We start from the raw sequence: 25,002 nt of genomic DNA, 5'->3' as shown, positions 1-25,002 counted from the left end.
CCAATATCCTGACTATTAACCTCTTGACCCAGAAAGGCTTATTTAGTGGAGAGACAAGATGAATGAGAAAACATGTCTTTCTAAGCTGTTGATTGTCTCCACCTGTTTTATATCAAACCCTGTAGGAGGAGAAGGAATTTTCACAAGCATGTTTTTCTTTCATATAATCTGAACACAATCTTAATATTCTTTAAGGGTAAAATCCCATAAACCACAGGAGAAAATATTTCTCCTTTCATTCTTTCCTCTGAACACACTATTTTTATACAAAGTGCTGGCAAGAGACGATACATTAAGGCTTGTGGCCAATTTTTTTATTTCTTTGAATAAACAGTGTTTTGGGAGACTAAACCTACCACATATCATGAAGCAAGAGCTGACAAAGTTTTCATATGGTGGGGGAAAGGAGTGAAACAGAGAAGAAAAGACATTATCAAGGCTTCAGAGAATCACACCTGCCAAGTGTCAGCTTGCTCTTCTACTGTATGCCTGCAGATGTGTCGGGCTGGGGAGCCTTGGAGATCACATGAACCTCAGCCTGTACCCTCCCTCCTTCCACCTCACTCTCATTTCATTACTTGCAACTTTTGAAAACTAGTCCAAAGCAGAAGCTCTTATCCCAGACGGGGCTCTTTATCCTGGGAATTTACTAGCTGCCAAGATTTCTGTTTTTCCTCTTCATTGAACCTAAATTGGATATTATTCACAAAGGAGCTTTTTTCCTTTTTAAAAAATGATTCCACTCTGCAAGAAATCTCAGCTCTTTCTTGTACTTTGGGTTTTTGGTCTGGCACTGCCGAGGGATACAATATGGGGTCTACCTATGGAAGATCGAGATTACTACCTACAGGAAATCATCAACAGGGATCATTATTATTCTTTTCCAGATCCTGATGATGAATTTTCACTATTCACGGAACAGCCAAAAGAAACAGAGCTCCCTGCAGAGACGGAAGAGCCTCCACAATTTAGACCAGCCAAGAAGGAGTTAAAATCAAAGAAAGCCAACAGAAAAGATAAATCTACTCTTGAGACACCACCAGGTAACTTTTCTCTTTCATGTGTAATAGTTGAGATTTCAGATGGAGCTCACAGGGATTTTTCCCCTCATACATCATATGTACAAAAGCAGCTACAGTGACCATGTTAATTGGAAATTCTAATTTTAACCTCAGTCTTCATAGATTTTGGGAAAATCAAAATATTTCAGACTGGGAAGACTCCCTTCCCATTCTCTCTTCACCTCAATGCGATTTAGAAAAGTTTTCCTACTCAAACACACAACTAGTGCAGATTTCCCCCCCCCTTTCATTATTATATAGAATAGTTAATTAAAAGAAGGTTTTATTATAATGAAACATAGAAATGAGGTGAGTTTGGGACTCAGTCTGTGAGCCAGGTTCAGGATAGGGGTCCAGAATTTATTTCACTTTGGCATGTGAACAACTGACCAACTTCATATTAAAGTCCTTTGAAGCACCAGATGTTAATGTTAAAGATTATTTTCATTAACTAGGTTTCTGTTATGATTTCTCTTGTGTGTCAAAATCTAACAGTATTTATAGACACACTTTATGAATGTTGCTTGTTCCCCGCAAAATGGAGGGCTGCAGGGCTGCTGTTTTTTCACTCTTTGATTGCCTCAGCAGGTAGCTATATAGGTGGCTCAGTAATTTCTCCTGTACTTTCAGTACATAAGGTGCTTTCCCAATTCTTCTGTAACTGATCTTCACTGTAAATATCTGTGATGGGTCAAGATGACTAAAAGAATGCTTTGCCACCCAAGGTAACTCATACCCAAGGTGTCACATACAGATATGTCTTCTTAGGACTGATTTCATGAAGTGAACTGCAGTTCTGTGGAAGAAATATGCTGATATAACACTTTTGAGGGTATACCTGTATTAAAAAAACACATAATCTTGCCTCCCAAACATGTAACAATGTTAATACTCCCTCCCCTCGCTTCAGGGAGTATCCATCTCTTTTGGTGTAGGAGAGTTTTATAATTGCACTTCATTTGAGCAATTTAATCAAGACAGATTCTTTTATACTAATTAATTACATAGGATGCTAACTATATTATCTACCCTAAGGGCAGGGAAAAAAGCAAGTATGGGATAATACTGATAAGCTATCATTAACATTAATTTACAGCAGTGACTCTCGCTGCAGGGATAATGGCCTGCCTCTGTAATCTTGCATTCAAGAGCAAACTAGTAGAGTGTACCAACAAAATTAAATTGGCAAGTATTTAAAAAGCCTTATTTTCTGTTTAGCTCAATGGGACTAACGGCATGTTGGATTAATTAGATGTTTGTTGCAAACAATCAGCTGAGTTTGAGCTGGAATGAAACAAAGCTGAAGGATAGGAACATGTGACCTATCCTTTGGCTGAGCAGCTGGTACTGATCAGTGGTTGCTTTGAATGAAAGTTGGACTAAAATTCATAATAGCTGAAAGCTACATGCAATATGCACTTGACGAAAGTAAACTAATGGAGATAGATGGGCTCAAAGGCAGCTGTTTCCAATACTATGCAGGAAACAAAAGGACCATTTCAGCTCCCCCACCCTTCTACTGATTTGGACCAGCTAAGAATTTTGTTTTCTAAATGTACAGTTGCAACCAGGGCTGGATTTTCCTATAGGCTAACTAGGCTTTAGCCTAGGGCCTCAGAATCTAAAGGGGCCTCTATTCCACGTTTTTTATAAAGGTCAGTACCAATCACAGCATGTTTCATTTAACATATTGATATATATCACAGTAATGATGTATTTTATTATCTCTCGTGTAATTTACAAACTTAAAAATGGGAAGTGAAAGGGCCACATAAGTGGGCCTCTTTTCATGTAAATCCGGCCCTGGTTGCAACCAATAACAGCAAACTGGAATAATCATGTCACCATGCCTTTGAGCCACTAGACTAGCCTTTCTCATTGAGAAAGCCCTTGAGAAACCCCATTGAGAAACCCCTTGAGAAACTCAGGCTTTGAGAAACTCCAGCAGAACTGTGAACATGGCCACCAGGAACCCTTCCCTCCATCCCATCAATGGCCATTCTGGAAGGAGGGGGCAAGTTGACATGACTGTATATAGCCCACACTACACTTAGCATGTTCACAAACAATAAATATCTGGCAGGCCTTGACAATGCCATGCATCTAGAGATGCACCATGTGCTCCATTTTCTCCATCCACATCTTACAATGCACATCCTAGACATATGTAAATTATTCAACCAATGTGGGGGACTGAGTTATCAAACAACAAGTTTAAATGCATATTTAACTCATACATTATATAGATTACTAGCTTCAAAGCCTGTTCCTAAGAATGGGCCTTGAAAGGGTCTGAGAGCAAAGAGGCTAGAGTCCAGAAACAGAGAGCGAGAGCTGCAGGGGCAGGGCCAATCAGGGTGCAGCCAGCAAAGCTGGATGCACCCTGATTGGCCCTATTCCAACTCAGACACCCCAGACATGTTCCACCCCCCAGGTTGTTTCACAAATATATGGAGTAACTTTGGATAAGAATAGATTCAAATGAGTAGCCGTGTTGGTCTGAAGTAGCACAATAAAATCAGAGTCCAGTAGCACTTTTAAGACCAACAAAGATTTAATCAAGGCGTGAGCTTTTGAGTGCAAGCACCCTTCGTCAGACTATGCTCTTCTTACATGACAGGAAATATATAGCAAAAATCAGTTCTGTTACATCTGTGTCACAACCAGATACAGCCAATGATAATCCTTTGTCAAAACAGCCAATGAATCCCCTAGAATTCAGTGTACTTTACAAAGAGAAACCAAAGTGTTGCTGGTAGAGAGATCAAAGGCTATCACCTCTCTATATGTTGCTTGTTCCATACAACTGTGAGACGTTCCTCCCAGGGAATTGCTGGTCACTTCCCAAGGCCAGGGAGTCAAACTCAAAATTCCCTTACAATGCCATATCTTACAGTCATATTATCACAAATAAAATACATAGTGAGGAATATGGATACACGTTGAACAAGGTTAGCATGAATTAAAAAAGCCTTTGTCTCTATTGAGTCCTGGGTGTGTCATACTATAGAGTTATGTAATAACAGTCACATAATTCCAATTAAAATAAATTGTGAGGAGTGTGGAAACAAAAGTTTCATGGATAAGGATGTTAGAGTTCTTAGCAATCTTAGCAATCTGCAATATCAGGGTAAAAATGCCAGGAAGCAGGCCATAGGTAAACTTTTACTGTATAAATTTCCCTGTGTTTCCAGTCAGACTTAACTGCATTTACTATATATACAGGATATTTTTATGTTAGAAGGCCAGCAGTATACCTGCTCAGACCATTGACTGAAAGTAATGTTACAAATATTTGAAGGACAGTGTGTTCCCATATGTCCCTGCATGTCAACTATGGTGACCTGACAGCCATTTCTTGCCTTTCCCACCATTTAGGGTGATTTTTTCATCATGGCTGCAGTTTTATGCTTTAGAATTTGAAAAGGTGATGGGTCCCCCATCCTTAGAGCTCTTCAGGAGGCCCTGCAAGTCCTGCCTGTTTGCATTTGAGGGAGCCAGAATTGGCAAGCATCATTTAAAGAGGAAGGGGAAGGGAGATTTGTGGTATGCTATTTATTATTGATTTTAAACTGAAAATCTGTTACTGTAAGGCACCTTGAACCATGAGGAAAGTTTGGATGTAAATATTTTGATACATTCAGTGTGGATGACCATGACCGATTATGCACAGGGTGGAATGCCCGGGCTGGCAGTAACAGGGCTGTAGGGCTAACCCCTGATTATGCCGCCATCCTTGCTGCTGCCCAGCCCTAGCCCAACTCAGGCCCTTGGATGGCCCGCAGTAAGGAAACACGGATTATTCCACATTCCCTGATATGCTGTGGGCACCATCGGGGGCTAGGTCAGGCCTGGTGATTTGCATGTGCATGCACACTACACTGGGGCAGTCCACATAGGCCAGGGGATTCCCTCCCTCATGCATATGTGGGAAGCAGTGGGGCATGCCACCTTGATGCAAGGACCCGGCAGCAGCCTGGTGTGGTTGCTACATGCACAATCCATCCATGATAGGCATCAAATATCTACATATGGAAGGGCTTTTACCCATTATTCATGTCCTGTATAGATTTATTTAAGCAGTACATTTTCTCAGCTCAAGGTTTCATTTAAAAAAGAAACAGAGATCCAAAATAGTCACAAACGCAATATAAAAATCATAGAACAAAATAAAACCACATTCTTCACTAAGTTGATAAAGCATTAAAAAAGATCAGTTGGCCAAGCCAGAACAAACCATGGTCCAGACTACATGATACATGTGCCACAAACAGGATCAGTGTTCCCCAACTAGTTCTACAGGTAATCATGACATTGGGTAACTAACATTCCAAATTCTGCACAGCCCAATTCATCTTGGCAGCATGACATAGGGAGGACTCCTGCAGCCATTTTGGCTTTGAAAAATTGCAGGGGAGACTGAAACTCCTCTTCCTCCATGCCACTCTCCTGAGGTGAATCAGGCCCTGGAACCCTTGGGGACATTAGCAAACCGAGCTGGACAACCATGATCTGACTTGTGGCAGGCATAGCACCTAGGTCGATCCAAAGAAAGTTATTGTGGATGACCATACTATGCATGAGAGGAAAGGGAAGGTGATTGTAAGCTGCTTTGAGACTCCTTCTGGTAGAGAAAAGCTGCATATAAAAACCCACTCTTCTTCATATGGCCCAGAAGCCCTAAAATAAAGAGACTGGGTTCAGGCCAGTCCATTTACTTTGGGGGAGGGGGGGTGAAACGGAGCAACAAAATGGCTGCTGTCTATTTGGAAACAAGAGGAAGTGAAGCTAATCTCTGAAATGGCTTGTAGCCTCACAACAGGGGGTGCATGCTGGTCTGCTGTGAGGCTGAAATGTCTGCCAGCCATTTAAAACCTCCGTTTCACTTCCCCCGCCAAACCAAAAGGGGGAAAGCAAAATGAAGTATGTGTGGGTTAAATGTCTGAACCCGAAACCCAACCAAACAAAAGTTTTGGGAATTTTTCAGGGGAGGTGCCTCCCCCAAACCTGGTTTTGAAGAGGCATGAACTGTTCAAATTTGTGACAGATTTAAGGTTTTGGAGCAGTTCATGCCCATCCTTAACTCTTACTGCAGTTTGAAAAAATACCTTTCAAAATGTGCTCTTTCTATCCCAAGCATAAAGATTTTCTTGGCAGGAAAAAGTTGCATAGGAAACATTACAGTATGAGAATTGTGCTTTCCATCCAAGCCAGGGTTGGCAGATCTATTTTATTTAAGGGAACATTCCTTATTCCAAAATGCCTCCATGCTATAGGATAAAGACACTTTATTTAAAAATATCTCTTTTCCATGAGATTTTTAGAGGAAAGGGATTACAAATTCCATTGTATTGCCAACTTTTGAAATGTTGATTTCAAACCTCACATTGAGTTTTCAATACTGTGTAAAACCCTAGAAAGGTCAAGGATCTATATGTAGCAAGTTCTACATTAAATCACAACCATACTGACGCCTCTAGTCTAAAGTTTGATTTCCATTACTTGTCTATTTCTGCTCCCATTCATGGGTTCTGCTCCCATTCATGGGTGTGGATTTTTGAGGCAAGGATTGCATTGTTAGAAATCTAAAGACTGAACATATGAATATGCCTTACTTCAACTAGGGCCATTGGTCCCTCGCCTATGCTGCTTCACTGAAGCCCTCCAGAGTCTCAGGAAGACATCCCGCAGATTGAACATGGTAGTCTTCCTCTGAAGGATGTGCTCCATCATTGAGCCACAGCCTTTCCCCAAAGTTTCCTGATAAATAATTGCAGGCATGAAAGAAAATGTGTTGTTTGCTCCTATTGCAAATATGCCCCTTTGAAGGCATCATGCACTAGGAATCTGCTCTGGAGATGTGCAAAAGTAGTGGGATGCATGTCATCAGAAAAAGGCAAGTACGGTTCTTTAATAAAGAAAATAAAACTAATATTTCAGTCTGATGGGAAATCCATTTCAGAATGCAATTTCTTTGTATAATTGGGGTAGCTTTTTAATGGATTGTATCCTGCTGGTTTTTTTCTTATAGCGCACTGATACTCAAAATACATGCTATTTTATTCTGATTAATGTTACTTCTTTTATAGGCTATGCTATTAAAGGTTTATTGATTAATTGATTGCTATCACTCAAAAAGAAAATAATGATTCATGAAGATAGAAACCATGTTAAGTGATCTAAAATTGCTTTTTAATGTTGAACCAATTTTAATTTCTGAGGTCAAGTTGTACCCATCAAGATGTTAGCATATAGGGTGGGGCAGGGAAGGACAGGAGAGCAGAGGAGGCAGGAGGAAGACTCAGTATTTCATATAGCTATTATCTAGCTGGCCTCAACCATAGGCCCAGTGGAAGAGCTCCATCTTGAAGGCTCTGTGGAAATCAAATAGTTCAGGCAGGGCCCTGATCTTGCTGGGAGCTCAGTCTACCAGGCAGGAGCTCTGGTTGAGGCCAGCCATATTTCCTTGGGGCCAGGCAGCTTAAATAGCAAAATATACAGTCCTCTCCTTTTATATCTTTACTAGATAAAAAGCCCATTTTATTTGGTGATAAAATGGGCGCTAGATGGCTTGGGGCGGGTCTGGGAGGGCGCAGAAGCGTCTCTCCTGCCCCCCCCCCACCTGGACTGGGGAAGGGTTCTGCGGGGCTGGGGTTTGCATTGGGGAAGTGGGCCTACCGTGTGTGTCGCGTCGGGGTCTCGCTGGCTGGTGCGAGGTGGTCGGCGACATGGCTCTGGGCGGTGGCGGGCCAGGTGCGGCGGTGTCGACGGGCAGCTCAGGCTCCGGAGCGGGCGGCCATGGAGCAGCGGCATGTTGGGAGGGGGAGGCTTCGGGGGCCGGGTGACCGTGGACCAGCTAGGTGGCGGCACCTGAGTCAGCGGTGCCATTTTATGTTGGCGAAGGCTGTTGCCGTGGTGGCTGCGAAGCACGGGGTAAGTGGGGAAGCGGCGGCAGAAGGTTGTGCATGCGCAGGAGGCTTCTTGTGCTTTGGCGGGAAGGCTGTGCGTTTGCGGGAAGGCAGAGCTGGGCAGGTGTGCGGGTGGAAAGGAGCAGGGCCGCCGTGTCTTCGACGCGGCAGCCCTGATCCTTTCCCCGCAGTGAGGCGGAGGCAATGGCAGCCAAGGAGGCAATGGGGAAGCGCGTGAAGCGCGCCTCCCCATTGCCTCCTTGGTCCAGGATTGACACTCGGAGGAGCAAATCAGGAGCTGCTTCGCGGCTCCTGATTCACTCCTCCAAGTTTTTATCCCAGACAGAGCTTGCCCTAACTCCTCCCCACCAGGCCTTAGCGTTTTATTTAGTCCGCGGGCGGTTTAAAGATGGTAAATCACACAGTGACCTCCAGTATTGTAATTTCTACAAATAGGACATTCCAAGTTGGAAACTGGAATTTCTGTTCATTCTTTTAATTCCATATGATCAAAAGCCCATCGAAATGGGGCTAAAAATGGACTGCCATATTCATCAAATCAGGCTAGTTTTTCCTCAAAGAAACACCTCCCTCCACTACCCTATTGAACTTGAACCAAAATGCTAAGTTGACTATCTAACCATGTATGATTCTTCTTTATCCTTCTCTGTCTACCAGTTATGTTCTGTCTCTCTCCCTCCTGGAACCTTTCACCCCATTCATTCATAACTTGATTTACAGTGAATTCATAATAACACTTTCCTGGTATCTGAAAAAGTGAGGAGTGACTCAGAAAAGCTCATGCCCTGCCACAAATTTTGTTAATCTTTATGGTGCTACTGCTACTGGACTCTTGGGGGCTTTACACACCGGGATCTTTGTAGCAAATTGGTCACTGAATGAAAAATCGCCATTTAAAATAGTGGAATTCGTCGTTATGCATACCTGCCTTTGTAGTGGAATCCAGTTGCGTTTTGTAGCGTTTCCCACAGGCTTCCGGTCTCGGCAGAAATCGCTAGAAAGGAAGCGCTATTGCCGAGCTCGTCCCGCCCCTGGCCATCAAGCAGCCAACGGGCATGCTCCCGAACAGCCCCTTTCCCTTTAAGAAAGGGTTTAAAAAAAAAAAAACAGACCCATTGCAACGAATCTGTGTTAATTCGTTGCAACGGAGAGACCCATCCAGCTGCCTGGTGTGTTTGAGCTGTCGTTTGATCTTTGCCACGCTCCCTCCGAGTGAAAAAAAAAAATCCCCCCCCCTCTCACGGGCCCGATTTTCGGCTGAATGAATGTGTAAAAAATAAAGGGAAAATACATCAGCAAACGGGCTTCTCTGTTCTTTGTGTTTAGTGACTGAAGGGGAGGGACTGAAGCCGGGGAAGCCTCTAAACTGAAAGAGGCTCGCTGGTGCGTTTATCCCCGCTCGCTCGGAGAAAAAAAAATGGCGATCGCTTCGCCGGAAGATCAGAGAAGAGAGCCAGGGGGAGGGACTTTGTAGAAACCGCAACAATGTTAACGCACAGGTCTTTTTCGCTAGTGTTGCAGATTGGTTGCAGGAGTGTATCGCTTTCCGGAGGGTGAATCCACTTTTGGGGATTTCCCTGAAAGCGCTACAAGGAAGCGCTTTTTGCAGATTGGTTTCAGGTGTGTGGCAGATTGTCGACGACGTTGTGCATAACAGCAAATCAGTAGCATTTTCAATTGGCAACCATTGTGCTATTTTGAAGGCGTGCAAAAAGCCCCTTGATCTTGTTTACTGATATGGACAGACAAATGCAGCTTGCCCATCTTGATCTACTTTCCTGTGAATAAGCCCTATTGAGTAGACTTGGATTCTGATAGTTACAATGTTGGTATGCAGTGGAACAGCTACATTCAACTTCAGTCACTCAGACAGCACAGCATCTTAGAGACCAAAATGTTTTAGAGGGTATAAGCTTTCAAGAGTCAATACTCCCATCATCAGATACAAGTTGGAATGGAGAGCTTAAGAAGTCCTTATTCCACTAGCAAACGGTGGGAGGAGTGTTGAAGTGAAGGCATGGTGGGAGGTGGTCCATTGTTCTGAATTTGTGAAAGAGTGCAATCTTTCAAATATTGCAATCTCATGCTTCAAACACCCCTTGGCACTTTTCTGTTGGAGTACTGCCACTCCTTGGTCAGGATTAAAATGCTCTCACATTGGATTTTTGAGTGTTATTTTTTAAATATCAAATTTATGGATTATGAGTAAATCTTAGTCATGGTATTTTAGAAATCTGATCCCAACATTTTTTTAAACAATGTCCTTTTGTGCATATGATCCAAGAGAGGAAAAATGATCAACAATTTTCAAGTGGCACATGTGAAAACTGATTCTTTTGAATTCCAGATTGTTAATCACTAGATTATGGAGATTCAGAGCAATCAGACATACCTTAAAAGAGAAATATATGCTAATTTACTTAGAGATAAGTCCCACTGAATGGAAAAATGCTTATAAGACTATACAATATTGTCTCCACATTTTTGTGACACTGCTAGCAATGAATCACACACCTGGATTGTTATGATAGTTAATTATATCTCAAATTAGTGATAATCATGACTTAAATTTCCACTTTAGTCACACTCTAGCCATAATAATTCAAAGACAGTCTGTCTCTTTGTTTGGTGTCCCAGATGGAATTTAAACTCATTCTCTGGGTGTGTTTGGCAAAGAAAATAGGAAGCCTGCCATGTTATTCTCTTTGCCAGTTATAGAAGAGAGTTTTCCACATCCAACAGCTTATTCTGATTTCAGACCTTTATTAATGTTGCTCCTTGAACATTTAGTAGCATCGTCTTCAGTGTTATGCCATACATGTAGGAATAATTTGTTTATCTGGCCATGAACTTTCAAATGAAAATGCTTATGCCATTAGTTTCGTATTGTGTCTGAAGAAGTAGACATAACAGCATGGTATCTCTAGGACTCTTTAAATATTTGTCACTATAAATAAATATGAGGGCTGAAATTAGTTCTTTTTCTTGGAAAATGCAACCCGATGTTAAAATAACAATGTCTGAAGCATGGAATTTGGAATCTGTAGAGACTACAGATCCTAGGCATATCACTTTGTCCATGGTAAGGATTATTTTATTTTCTTTGAATTACACAGTCATTCATTTAAAATATTCCTGGGGTTAAGCATTAGTAATTGCCTTCCTTTCCTCTCCCCACAACAGATACCCTGTGAGGTAGGTGGGACTGAGAGAATTCTGGCAGGATTGCTTGGTCAGAACAGCACTGTCAGGGCTGTGAGTAGCCCAAGGTCACCCAGCGGGCTGCAGGTGTAGGAGCAGGGAATCAAACCCAGCTCACCAGATTAGAAGCCCCTATTCTTAACCACTATACCACACTTGCAAAAAGAAAAAAATACATTGTTGACAGGACTGGTTCTGCAGCTCATGGACTCACTTCTTGTTTACTAGGGTTTACTGAACATTTTCAATGAAAATCAATACAAAATGAATGGAAATCAAAGTAAAGCAAGGAGAGGGCATGGGGAGAGGCTATGATTTGGTGGTAGAGCATCTTTTTGGCATCCAGAAGGTCCCAGATTTAACTTCTGGCTCCTCCTGTCTAGTAGCAAATGATGAGAAAGGCCTTTGTTCAAGAACCTGGACAGCTCCTGCCTGGGTAGACAGTACTTACACAGATGGATCAACGGTCTGATTGTAGCTTCAGGTTTATTTATTAATTCATTCTTACAAAATTTATTAGATTTTTATCTCACACTTTTGCCAGAATAGGGCTTGGAGTGGCTAACAACATGTCAGAACAGAAACAATAACAAAACTAAAACCACACAGCAAATTAACACTTTTGGCATAAAAATATCAATACCATTGATGGTAGAGTCCACCAAAATTACATTCGTGGAATGCCTGGTAGAAAAATTATGTCTTACATGCCCTGCAGAAAGCAGACAATTCTTGCAACCCAAGAGTCTCCTCAGACAAAGCAATAGAAAAGGGCCTTGCCCTTGTCACACTCAAATGGGCAAACTGAGAGCCAGCTCTTATGCTGCAGAACAAAGACACTGTAGGGGGTCATAGTGGGAGATGCAGTCTGTCAAGAAGTTCAACCCTGAAGTCCTCAGGGCTAGTGTGCAGATCTTAATAAAAATATATTAAGTTTATTAACTACTTTCTTTAATATTTATATCTCAAGGCAGCACAACTCTCTAAAATCATTACAGCAAAGAAAAACAAGAAAAGCTAACTTCTATTATATAATAAAATCAGAGTCCAGTTAGCACCTTTAAGACCAACAAAGATTTATTCAAGGCGTGAGCTTTTGAGTGCAAGCACTCTTCCTCAGACTAAGAAGTGACCATCATAACAGTAGGAATATATTAGCAAAAGTTAATCCTGTTACATTAGTAAACTGTGTCACAGCATCCAAACACAGACACATATAACACATTTATGCACTGTGTTCGATGGCACAAACTCAAACTCCCCAAACACCCCTATGGCTTAAGCCATAAATGGACACTTCTCGATATAACTGTCCATTTAAATGTGGGCATATCATAGTTCAGGCCTCAAGCCTCCTTCTCCCAGTCTTTTAGCTCAATTATACTCTCAAGCCAACTAGCATCAGATGATAGTCATAATCCAATTGGGGCACATTTTCATGAGAATCCTTTAGAAGGTTACATCATCACCCCTGTTCCCCCCTTCCAACCTGTAGGCCACAGGTGCTCAAGAAGGGCCAGTTATCCCATTCCTGACTCCAGCCTTGAAAATGATAAGGGCCATATAGGCAGAGAGGCCCAGTTACTAATACCTGCAAGACTGAATATGCCTGTTAGTATTACCATTAACCATTGGGAAGAATCAGGTGCTTTGCCTCAGATGGTCTTTTAGGAGGAACTCCAAGATGTTTATTTCCAGCCATGTAGACAAGTATAACGGCCCTTTTGGTATAATGGTCCACATTAAGGTGACCAGATTTTAACATTGGTAAAGCGGGACACCATTGACCGGGGGGGGGGGGTCTTGATTAAAAATGTGGTCTATATGGAGCAACAAAAAGTTTCATAGAACACATAGACTGCAAAAATAGTACTGTAATATATATGTTTAAATTTCAACGTAAGTACAATTTGCCAGGTATCCCCAGATGTCCCTCCAAAATTGGGACAGTCTGGTCACCTTAGTCCACACTCATTTAACGTTTTAAAGCAGTGGTCCCCAACCTTTTTATCACTGGGGACTGGTCAATGCTTGACAATTTTACTGAGGCCTGGGGGGGGGGGGATAGTCTTTTGCTGAGGGATATTGCTGCCACCTCCTGAGCATCTGCTCTACTTGCTTTCCCACCGGTGCCGCTGATTTCCCACCGCCCGCTGGGGGGCACTGCCAGCAGCAGCTGCTCAGTGTCACACTGAGGGGGAGCCCCAGACAGGGCAGCTACTGGAGAGCACCAAAGGTGAGCTGGTGGCAGAGTGGAAGGGCAGCCCCTGAGGCAGCGTTCGGGGAGGACAAGGAGGAACTACAGCTCAGTGCTGACTAATCTATGGACCGGGACCGGTCCCCGGACCGAGGGTTGGGGACCACTGTTTTAAAGGTTAATACCAACACCTTGAATTTGACCCAGATAACAATTAAAAGCCAGTGCAGTTGCTGCAAAATTGGCTGGATGTATGAATGCCATGGTAGCTGCATTCTGAACAACCTTTGTGTGTTCATCTGAGAGTTTGCCCATCACCATGACACTCAAAACTAGACAACTAATAACTTTCTTGTAAGCCCAAATGAAGTCAAAGTTTGAGTTTAAGCAACCTATCTAACAGGAAGTAAGAAATACATTCAACATAATTTGGAGGCTGAAGTAATTTGCCCAGCTGCACTCACCATTTGATGTTTAGAGAAAGTCAAAAAGAAGAGTGACACCGTTGAACCTGTCAAGATCTGTGGAAATGTGGGCTAAATATTTGATATTTCCTGTGCTGTAATACAGTAGGGATTACCTGGCTTGCACAGGTTGCTGCTGATAGGATCAAAGTACACAGAATTCAAAGACTCCCAGTTATTTTATAGAATTCTTAAAAACACTCAGAGCTATCAATCTGAGCTGCTTTTTTTTCATTTGATAGATGCTAGAATTTGCTTGGGCCTCTCTGGAAATCTCTGTAACTCCTGTCATTCATGGTTTAAAAAAATGAAATAAAAGATGAGACTCTTAATAGTTAAAGAATTCTACCCAGAATGGTGTTAAAGTTGAAATTTAGAGATATAGATTTTATGTCAGCACACTGATTTTCTTCTCTTTTCTTCTCAGTTTTCATTCATTGAGAATGTTGCATTGCCAAGTCATGACAGGCAATTGGAAGTGTTGTGATATGTATTTGAGCACTCATTTGCAGGTTTTGAGAGTGCAAACACAATAGAAGATGTTGTCCAAGTTCAGTTACCTACACGCTAGATGTGAGTCCAGTAGCACCTTAGAGACCAAGAGGATTCAGAGGGTATCAGATTTCAAGGTTCAACGCTCCCTTTATCAGTGGTATATATAGATAGGAATGCTGACACTAACATTTTGAAAATATGTAGTGAGCATCACCACAAAATGACTGCAATGAAAGCCGTGTCCAATCACAAAATGCTGGGAAGTTCTACAAAATACATGCTTCTACACTGAATATAGCTTTATCCTTGGGAAGGGGAGATCAGGTAGGCTGCCTTGCCCTTCTTTGCCATGCACCCCTTTGCTGCCATCATGGTTTTTATAATAAAGAAGACAGAGACTAAGAGGAGAGAGTCCCACTGAACGGTGGCCATTTTTTCCCTCACAGTTTTTCTGGGGAGGGAGAATGAGGCTCAGATGTGCAATTTCCCACCAAGGATTGGCAAGTGGGAAGCCTATTGAAGGAGTTTGGGTATATGGCTCTCAGTCTTGCATAATGTATTTTATTGAGGCTTGAAGCATGTGCTTTTTCTGAAGTCCACCCAATGTTCCATATAGCTTTGTAGCATTTGAAAAGAAGAGGAGTTGGTTTAGGGTTGAGCTCTGTGCGTGTGCACCAATTGGCACACCAGCACCCGTGCCTCCCCTCCCCCCCCCCACACTGCGGGGCTGGCTGCTTCAGGTGGAAATGGCCGTTTTGACGCCAAAGTGCCCAACTCTGAGTTGGTTTTTACAACCCCCCCTTTCACAGCCTGAAGGAGTCTCAGAGTGGCTTACGATTGCTTTCCCTTCCTCCTCCCTCAACAGTCACCCTGTGAGGGAGGTGGGGATGAGAGAGCTCTGAGAGAATAGATGTAACAGGACTATGACTAGCTCAGGGTCACCTACCTGACTGCTTGTGGAGGAGCAGAGAATCAAACCTACCTCTCCAGATTCAAGTCCACTGCTCTTTACCACTACACCAAGCTGTAACTTGGAAATCTGTTTTATTTTACAAAAATGTTTTTTGCATATATTTAAATCCCCTCCCTCCTGTCATTGAGTTCTTAGGCCAAGAAGTGATAGTGGAGAGACAAGTATTTTAAGAAAATATAACATATGAAATAAATGTTGTCCACATGTTGGTCTGAAGCAGCAGAACAGAGTTTATTCATGGTGTAAGCTTTTTTGTGCACACGCACTTCCTGAGATGCATACAGCGTAATGAAGATGTTCAACAGGTACACAAACCAAATAGGAACAGTAAGCTTAGTTTATACAGTTATCACCACATGACGCAAAAAAGAAGAAGAGTTGGGTTTTATAACGTGCTTTTCACTACCTGAAGGAGTCTCGAAGCAGCTTAAAATTGCCTTCCTTTCCTCTCCTACAATAGACATCCTGTGAGGCAGGGGAGACTGAAAGAGCTCTGAGAGAAACTGCTATGTGAGAACAGCTTCTAACAGGACTGTGAGTAGCCCAAGGCCAACCAGCTGACTGCACGTGGAGGAGTGGGAAATCAAACCCGACTCACCAGATTAGAAGCTGCCACTCTTAACCACAATACCAAGATGGTTCATAAGAAGTAGGGATATTGCTTACTTTTTGGGAACAACACAAAGAAATTAAAATGCCATACTGTTTTCTTTTTGAGTTATAATTACTGATTGTATCATCACATTTGAGAGTATGTGTTTGGGGAAATAATATACACTGTTTTTTTTAATTATTATGCCTACAGCTAAAAATGGCAACAGGAAAGGTGAGAAAAACAAGAAAGGCATTGAAAGGGCACCAGATGGCGACTATGAAAGACAAAATGCGTATGAAGATCACCGAGAAAGTAAGCCAGAATGACTTGAGATTATATTTCTTTGATGAATATTTTCTCAACAAAAAAATGAAAAGGATCCTTGCAAACCATGTTTTGTATTATACAGTATTTACAGTAAGTCACCACTCATATTTGAATGATTTACATATTAGACTCTCCTTTTTAATCATGCTCATTCTGATATTTTTCAATATCTATTTATCTTCCAGGATCCCATTCAACCACTCAGCTACACTTTATAAAGAGTCTAATATAGATATTTTTATATAGAGTGTATTATCACAGTTCTGACCACTGAGGAAGACCCAGTAGGGTCGAAATGCATTTGGTCTCATGTGCTGTTAGTTCTGTATAGTTTTTATGAAGTTTTTATTCTGTTTTTAATTGTGCAGTCTAATAAATAATTAACAAGTTTCACATTATTTTATTGTACAGCTCAACTTCTGAGTTCCTACCTGTTATGGTTGGGTTGTGTTCCTTTTTTGGTTTTGGGTTTGCATTGTATTATAAATCATTCAGTGTGCACAGAAATCCACTGCTCGTTGGCTGCTTTTCATATTCCAGGCCAGAGACTCAAGGCTATTTCTGTGTGTGTGTGTGGGTTTGTGCATGGTGTCCCTGTTTGTATATAGGGTAACTCTGATCAGTTGTGGAATGCCATTGTTCCAGTTTATCTCGTACAAGGAGCAATCCTAAGCATATCTACTCGGAAGTAAGTCCCATTTTATTCAGTTGGGCTTACTTCCAGTAAAATATTATTCAGGTTGCAGGGTGATGGTGTCTGGTTCCTTAAACTTGTACAGACTTGGGTAAGTAGAATTCCAAGTGGTATTACAAGAGGAGGGAAGTTCTACACAGGCCATTCTACACAGTGCAGCAATCAGGCTTTGGATGGGATCTCAGGACTTGGGTGCTTAGATAATAGGCTCCACTGTATGAGAGCTATCCACGGCAGCATATATCTGTAGCCTGATTGTTGTGCAAGAATGACAACGGGGGTATGGGGAGGGACTGGGGGGAAAGTAGGGTTGTGGGAATAGGAGGACCTCAGGGTTCCCCAGAGGATTCTCATTTTATTATTCAATATAAAAATGTATAATCCAGCTGTTCCTTACCTCTTTCAGAATGAACATTTCTGACAGAGCCAGCATTTTGTTCAAATATCAGGGCTGTGAACTTGGCTGCTCTAAAGTGGGTTTCCCCCCAATGCAGCTTATTTGTTCAAAACATCTGGATTCCTCCAGCCACTGGAAAAATAAGCAAGATGACTTCTGTCATAGAAAAATTAACTTGTATTTTAGATCTACCAAAGCTATATGACACTAATTCTACTGTCAAAAGCCATACATGTTGTATAACTCTGGAATGATGTTATTTAAGTGCCGTGAACAGATGAAATGAATCATCAGGGAACTGTAAGCCATATTAGATCAATGACAAACTATTCTCCAGTGATTTACATAGTACTAAACAAGCACTGCATACTTGTGGGCCTCTGAATATTTCTAAGGAAATGTAGAAGGCTGTTTTTGCATAGCTGTACAACTGCAGTGCAATTGGGATGAAAGAGTAATTGAGCATGCTTTTTTATTTCAATATTTAAGTGCATAGTGGCTTGAGATGAAAATACTGGAATTTTGTGAGTAGAATCTTAGCATGTCTTTTGCTCTTTAAAAAAGCTGAACAGAAGTTAGTGGTGATATGAATCCAGACTATGGCACTGGGGGAGGGTTCTCATGGTCTAGTGCAGGGGTAGTCAAACTGCAGCCCTCCAGATGTTCATGGACTACAATTCCCAGGAGCCCCTGCCAGCAAACGCTGGCAGGGGCTCCTGGGAATTGTAGTCCATGGACATCTGGAGGGCCGCAGTTTGACTACTCCTGGTCTAGTGGTTAAAAATTGTGGCCTCTAATCTGGAGAACCAGATTTGGTTCCTCAGTCATCCTCATGCAGCCAGCTAGGTGACCTTGGGCCAGTCACAGTTCTCTCATAGCCTCTCCTACCTCACAGGGTGCCTGTTGTGGAACGAAGAAAGGAAGGCAGTTGTTAGCTGCTTTGAGACTCCTTCATGGTTTTCATAGCTCTAAGCTATAGTCTGCCCTGCTACAAGAGGAGGGGTCTATCTACTAACAGCTTGCACATGAATTGTGAAACAGGCAGATATGTTGCTTTTTGAGGGAAAAGGAAAATAAAGTGAAGTGAACTGGAAGTATGAAGTTCTTCTCTGAAATAATGTTTGACAAACACCTCTAAAGAGTTTTAATGCCTCTCTTTCAGCTAAAATTTAAATATTATCTATAAGAATATGGATCAGAAGAAGACTTTTGTTTTAGGAGGCATTTCTCTTATTAGTTAAGAAATCTGAACCACATCTAACTCTTATTTTGGATGTGTGAGCTTAGTTTTTTTTTTAAGTAACCCAGCTGGCAAGTTACACATCTTCCACTGAGTCACAAGGAATTTCTGGCCAGCCATATAAAGGAACTGGAAAGGAACTGCTACCTGGAAAGCAGAGGCCATTCATTTTATAAGTACTAATTAATATAAAGGCACCTATGTTGCAGATAACCAGGGTCTGAGACTGAGGGGCTGGTGGTACTCTACTGGCAAGAAAATGAACATAGCAACCATTCCATTTCTATTCACGAAAATGGATAAAGTAATGTGATAAAGATGAGGGAAGTATCAAACCAAAGCCTCTCTCCTGAAAAATGTTCATTTGCTCTACCAGTAAGTAAACTTTCCTCTGGTTTTGTTTATACTGTCAAGATAACCTGTTTGGGAATGTATCAGAGTTGTGGATTCAAATGTGTTGTCCTACTGAATTAGCAGTCCCTGTAGTTCCAAAGTTCTTTACAACCTTATCATTGAATACTTTACAAGGCACCATTTTTTAAAAAAATTATGATATAAAAAAGCAATTTTATTTATATAGGCATATCTGATGTATATATTACAGAGATCTCAGGTATGCCTTTAATGAAATGCTTGTGCCTGATGGCTGTCAAACAGTTGTTTAATCTTTGTGCATAAAAGCACCGGCAAGTTGCATCTAACTTTGGACTGGGATGTTATGAATATTCAGATGAGACCCAGCTTTTTCTCATGATGAACCAGCATCCTGACTTACCCCCAGACTCACTAGCCAGCTGTTTGGAAGCAATTATGAGCTGTCTGAAACTTAATCCTTCAGAGACAGAGGTCCTGTGGTTTGGTAGGAAAGGTCCAAATGAACCTGAGTGTGATCCTTGACACCTCCCTCTCCATGGAGGAACAGATCACAAGAGAAGCTTGGCTGGTATTCTTCAATTTGTGTCAAGCCAAGCTACTAGTGCCCTACCTCGCCCCAGAACACCTAACCAAGCAATGGTCACCTCTAGGCTGGATTTCTGCAACTTGCTCTACGTGTGCCTTCCCTTATCCCTGATCCCGAAACTTCAACTGGTGCAAAATGCAGCAGCCAGGGTTCTTACAGGAACATCACAGAAGGGCCCACATCCAGCCTGCACTCCAACAGTTGCACTGGTTACCAGTTGACTTCCAAATCAAGTTTAAGGTTCTGGTAATCACCTCTTGTGGCGCAGGGTGGTAAGGCAGCAGAAATGCTGTCTGAAGCTGTCGGCCCATGAGGCTGGGAGTTCAGTCCCAGCAGCCGGCTCAAGGTTGACTCAGCCTTCCATCCTTCCAAGGTCGGTAAAATGAGTACCCAGCTTGCTGGGGGGTAAAAGGTAATGATTCAGGAAGGCACTGGCAAACCACCCCCTATTGAGTCTGCTATGAAAACGCTAGAGGGCATCACCCCAAGGATCAGACATGACCCGGTGCTTGCACAGGGGATACCTTTACCTTTACCTTTAATCACCTTTATGGCCATTAATCACCTTTATGGCTACTTGTAATTTTTGGATAATTTTGACAACCATGGATTGGAACACAATAAAACACATACTTATGCTTGTTGTTCTCTAGGTGCGGTTGTGTCCGACCCATCGCGATCCCATTGACAATGATCCTCCAGGCCTTCCTGTCCTCTACCATTCCCCAGAGTCCATTTAAGTTTGCACCTACTGCTTCAGTGACTCCATCCAGCCACCTCATTCTCTGTCGTCCCCTTCTTCTTTTGCCCTCAATTGCTCCCAGCATTAGGCTCTTCTCCAGGGAGTCCTTCCATCTCATACTTATGCTACTTTTCATTTATCCTGAGAAATAAAGGAGGATGCAAATAATGGTGTGTGTGTGTGCGCGCGCGTATGTGTGTGTACGCGATGCCATGCTGGAACAGAAAAATGCAACAGCTTGTCCCCTTTTCTTTTTCTTTTCTTTTGAACTGTCAACATGATGTTCACCAAAAGAAGCCATCTTGCTCACATTTGCCACTACAACATTACACAGAATGTATGATTAGACTGGTGGATCTTGCAACAGCATCAGCAGTTTCTTTGTGATGGATTTACAGAAGTCACAAGAATCCCAGAGGGGCAGAAGGTTGCAATGTTACGTGTCAGCAGACAGAGAGATTCTGCTGTTGATTTCAGTCAGTATGTTAAAGGGAACTGAAGGAAACCTGGAGAGGGGTAGGCTCTAAATCAAGCTGAGCTGAACTGAGCTTGTTTTCTTTAGATGTGTTAAGTTTCCAAATGGCCTTTGGTCAACAAATGGTGTATGCAAACAAGTATCTATTGAACTGTACCTGTGACACAATATTATTGGCAGCGTGTGGCTCCATTGGAATTGTGAAAACAGTTTTCTAAGGCCAGGCTCTTTTCTGAGAGCCAGCAAGATGTAGTAGTAAGGTGGCCAGATTCCACATGTCCACTTGCAGAGGATTGGGGCCTTGCAGATCCAGGGTTGGGAAACTCCTGGAGAACTGGGGATGAAGTGAGGGGAGGACAGGGACTTCAGTGGGATGCAGGGCTATAGAGCTCACCCTCCAAAGCATCTATTTTTTCCCCCAGAGGAACTGATCTCTGGGGTTGAACGGTAATTCTGAGGGATCTCCAGGTGCCACATGGAGTCTGGCATCCCTGTGTAGTAGTTAGAGTAGCAAACTCTAATATGGACAACCAGGTATGATTCCCTGCTACTCCACATGAAGCCTGCTGGGTGACGTTGGGCCAGTCTTAGTTCTCTCAGAACTCTTTCAGCCCCCATATCTCATAAGGTGCCTATTGTGGGAAGAGAAAGAGAAAGGTAATTATAAGCCACTTTGAGATTTTGTAAGCTAGAGAAAAACGGGGTGTTAAAACACCTCTTCTTTTTCTGCTGCCACTAATGTGTCTAAAGTGGCTTTACTGGACCATATAGAGAAATTTCATATGAATCAGACAGTGTTTGGGGAGTTTTATCCATCCCTGGGCTTGTGAACGGCTCGCACCTTCCCTGACCCAGGGGCGGCTCTTTGCCACCCCTGCTCGCTGCCAGGCCGCCTCTCCAGCTCCAGCTGCCAGGACCTGCCAGGTAAACTGTGGGGTGGGGGGGGGGGCTCTCCTTATCTTACCTCTTATCCCCTTTCAAAGCCCATTTTCCATAAATGGGCTTTGAAGCTAGTCTCCAGGCTGTGCCTGGAGGTTGGTAATCCCCCGGCCAATGGTGTCCCTCTTTAACAAACTTAAAATCTGGTCACCTTATTCTAGGATGTCAGCTCACTGGTCCATTCTGCTTAGTAACATCTAAGCAATAACACCCAGCTGGCAGCAGCTGTCTGAGGTCTCTATTTTAAAAAGGTCTTTCCTCAAACTGGCTAACCAGAGATACTTTGAACTGGAGATGCCAGAGATTGAACCAGAATAAACCCTCTCCCCTTGTTTAAGACCCTTATCCATTGTTCCTTGTCCACATGCAGGTTTATTAGCAGTGATGGTGGCCCTCAAGGCTATGTAACCATGCGACTTAATTATGCCCAGGATGGCAATTACATTTTCCTTGTCAAGCTAATGACAAGTATTGTGGATATCTGAGACTGCTAATTTGTTTCACCTTGCTATCCAATTGATATAGGACGTTGGCTAGTGGTTTCAAGCTGCCATCAGATAATGAAACAAAAATCTAATTTTCTAGTACTTACAATGTTTTACCTGCTGAACCTTTGTCCTTTGAAGAGAGCTGTGCAGTAAGCAATTCAGACTGAGCTATCCTGCAGGGCTTAGACCTGATTAACTGAAAGTGAAGTCATTTGCAGAGGTGGTTGAATCGCACTGAACAAGAAATTTAGTCTTGGGCTGTTTTGAAATTTCACCTTCTGGAAGTTATTCTGCCTCTTACTTCTCCTATACTTGCTTATGTTTCATCAGTAGCTTACACAAATCTCCCAAACTTGGGGAGCTGTCCATGAGCTGTACAGTGAACTACAGGTAGACACAAATGTAACACATTTTGCACTGGGTATACTTATGATATCCCCCTTCAAGGATCGCTGCCTTGCCGTGGCAAGGGGGCTTGCGTAGCTCAGTGAAGCTATGAGCTATGCCGTGCAGGGTCACCCAAGACGGACAGGTCATAGCTGAGAGCTCTGATAAAAGGTGATCCACTGGAGAAGGAAATGGCAAACCCCTCCAGTATCTTTGCCATGAAAACTCAATGGACAAGTTCAAAAGGCAAAATGATATGACACCGGAAGATGAGCCCCTCAGGTCAGAAGGTGTCCAATATGCTACTGGGGATGAGCAGATGGCTAGTACGAGTAGCGCCAGAATGAATGAAGCGACTGGGCCAAAGCCGAAAGGACACTCAGTTGTGGAGGGAACTGGTGGTGAAAAGACAGTCCAATGCTGTAAAGATTTTTATTCCATAGGAACCTGGAACATCAGATCCATGAATCAACACAAGCTGGACATGGTTAAACAATCGATGACAAGACTGAACATCGACATTTTAGGAATCAGTGAACTCAAATGGACAGGAATGGGTGAATTTAATTCAGATGACCATCAGGTATACTACTGTGGACTAGAATCTCGCAGAAGATTCAATAAGAGAGTAGGAAAAGCAGTCTTGGGATACAATCCCCAAAATGATAGAATGATCTCAGTTCGAATCCAAGGCAAACCATTCAATATCACAGTAATCCAGGTCTATGCCCCAACCACTGCTGCTGAAGAGGATGAAGTTGACCAGTTCTATGAAGCCCTACAATATCTTCTAGAAGCAACGCCAAAAAATGATGTGCTTATCATCATGGGGGATTGGAATGCTAAAGTAGGAAGCCAAAAGATAACTGGGATAACAGGTAAGTTTGGCCTTGGAGTACAAAATGAAGCAGGGCACAGGCTGGTAGAATTTTGTCAAGAGAATGCAATGGTTATAGCAAACACTCTTTTCCAACAACCCAAGAGATGACTCTACACATGGACATCACCAGACGGTCAACACAGAAATCAGATTGACTATGTGCTCTGCAGCCAAAGATGGAAAAGTTGTATACACTCAATAAAAACAAGACCAGGAGCTGATTGTGGTTCAGATCATGAGCTTCTTGTTGCAAAATTTAGGCTTAAATTGAAAAAAGTAGGGAAAAGCACTAGGCCACTCAGGTATGAACTAAATCATATCCCCGACGAATATACAGTAGAGGTGACAAATAGATTTAAGGAATTAGATCTGATAGACAGAGTGCCTGAAGAACTATGGACGGAGGTTTGCGACATTGTACAAGAGGTAGCAACTAAAACCATAGCAAAGAAAAAGAGAGGCAAGAAATCAAAATGGCTGTCTGAGGAAGCTTTACAAATAGCTAAGGAGAGAAGGGAAGTGAAAGGCAAGGGAGGAAGAGAAAGATACACCCAATTGAATACAGAATTCCAGAGAAAAGCTAGAAGAGATAAGAATAGAATGGGGAGGACCAGGGATATTTTCAAGAAAATTGGAGATATGAAGAGAACATTTCATGCAAAGATGGGCATGATAAGGGGCCAAAATGGTAGGGACCTCAGAGAAGCAGAAGAGATTTTAAAAAGGTGGCAAAATTATACAGAAGCCATACAAGAGTGAGCTTAACATCCCTGATAACTATAATGGAGTAGTTACTGACCTGGAGCCAGACATCCTGGAATGTGAAGTCAAATGGGCCTTAGGAAGTCTGAGCAACAATAAAGCTAGTGGTGGTGACAGCATTCCAGTTAAACTATTCAAAATCTTAAAAGACGATGCAGTAAAAGTGCTATACTCAATATGCCAGAAAATTTGGAGAACTAAACAATGGCCACAGGATTGGAAAAGGTCAATTTATATTCCAATCCCAAAGAAGGGCAATGCCAAAGAATGTTCAAACTACCGCACCATTTCACTAATTTCTCATGCTAGCAAAGTTATGCTCAAAATTTTACAAGCTAGGCTCCAGCAATATGTGGACTGAGAACTTCCAGGAGTACAGGCAGGATTTCGAAGAGGCAGAGGAATGAGATCAAATTGCCAACATATGCTGGATCATGGAGAAAGCCAGGGAGTTCCAGAAGAACATCTACTGCTGCTTCATTGACTATACTAAAGCCTTTGATTGTGTGGAGCACAACACAATGTGGCAAGTTCTTAAGGAGATGGAAATACCAGAGCATCTTATTTGTCTCTTGAGAAATTTATATGCAGGTCAAGAAGCAACAGTGAGAACTGAACATGGAATCACTGATTGGTTCAAAATTGAGAAAGGAGTTCAGCAAGGCTGTTTACTGTCACCTTGCCTATTTTACTTGTATGCGGAGCACATCATGAGAAAGGCGGGATTAGAGGAGTCACAAATTGGGATCAAGATTGCAGGGAGAAATATCAACAACCTCAGATATGCAGATGATA

The 25,002-nt window shown here is 42.4% G+C and overlaps 1 protein-coding gene across 1 annotated transcript in view; it reads left to right on the top strand.

The window, feature by feature from the left end:
* Positions 1-268: 268 nt before the first annotated feature.
* Positions 269-25,002, top strand: part of CPXM2 (carboxypeptidase X, M14 family member 2) — a 96,306-nt gene continuing 71,572 nt past the window's right edge. The window contains exons 1-2 of the mRNA XM_077350022.1: positions 269-1,043; positions 16,126-16,227. Of these exons, the coding sequence (XP_077206137.1) occupies positions 734-1,043; positions 16,126-16,227 (412 nt within the window). The 5' untranslated portion in view covers positions 269-733. The remainder of the gene's footprint in view (positions 1,044-16,125; positions 16,228-25,002) is intronic.

This window comes from Paroedura picta, chromosome 8 (assembly GCF_049243985.1).
Source record: "Paroedura picta isolate Pp20150507F chromosome 8, Ppicta_v3.0, whole genome shotgun sequence".
Lineage (NCBI taxonomy): Eukaryota > Metazoa > Chordata > Lepidosauria > Squamata > Gekkonidae > Paroedura > Paroedura picta.
The sequence above is the reverse complement of the archived record's forward strand: the minus strand, read 5'-3'. Positions and strand labels throughout refer to the sequence as shown.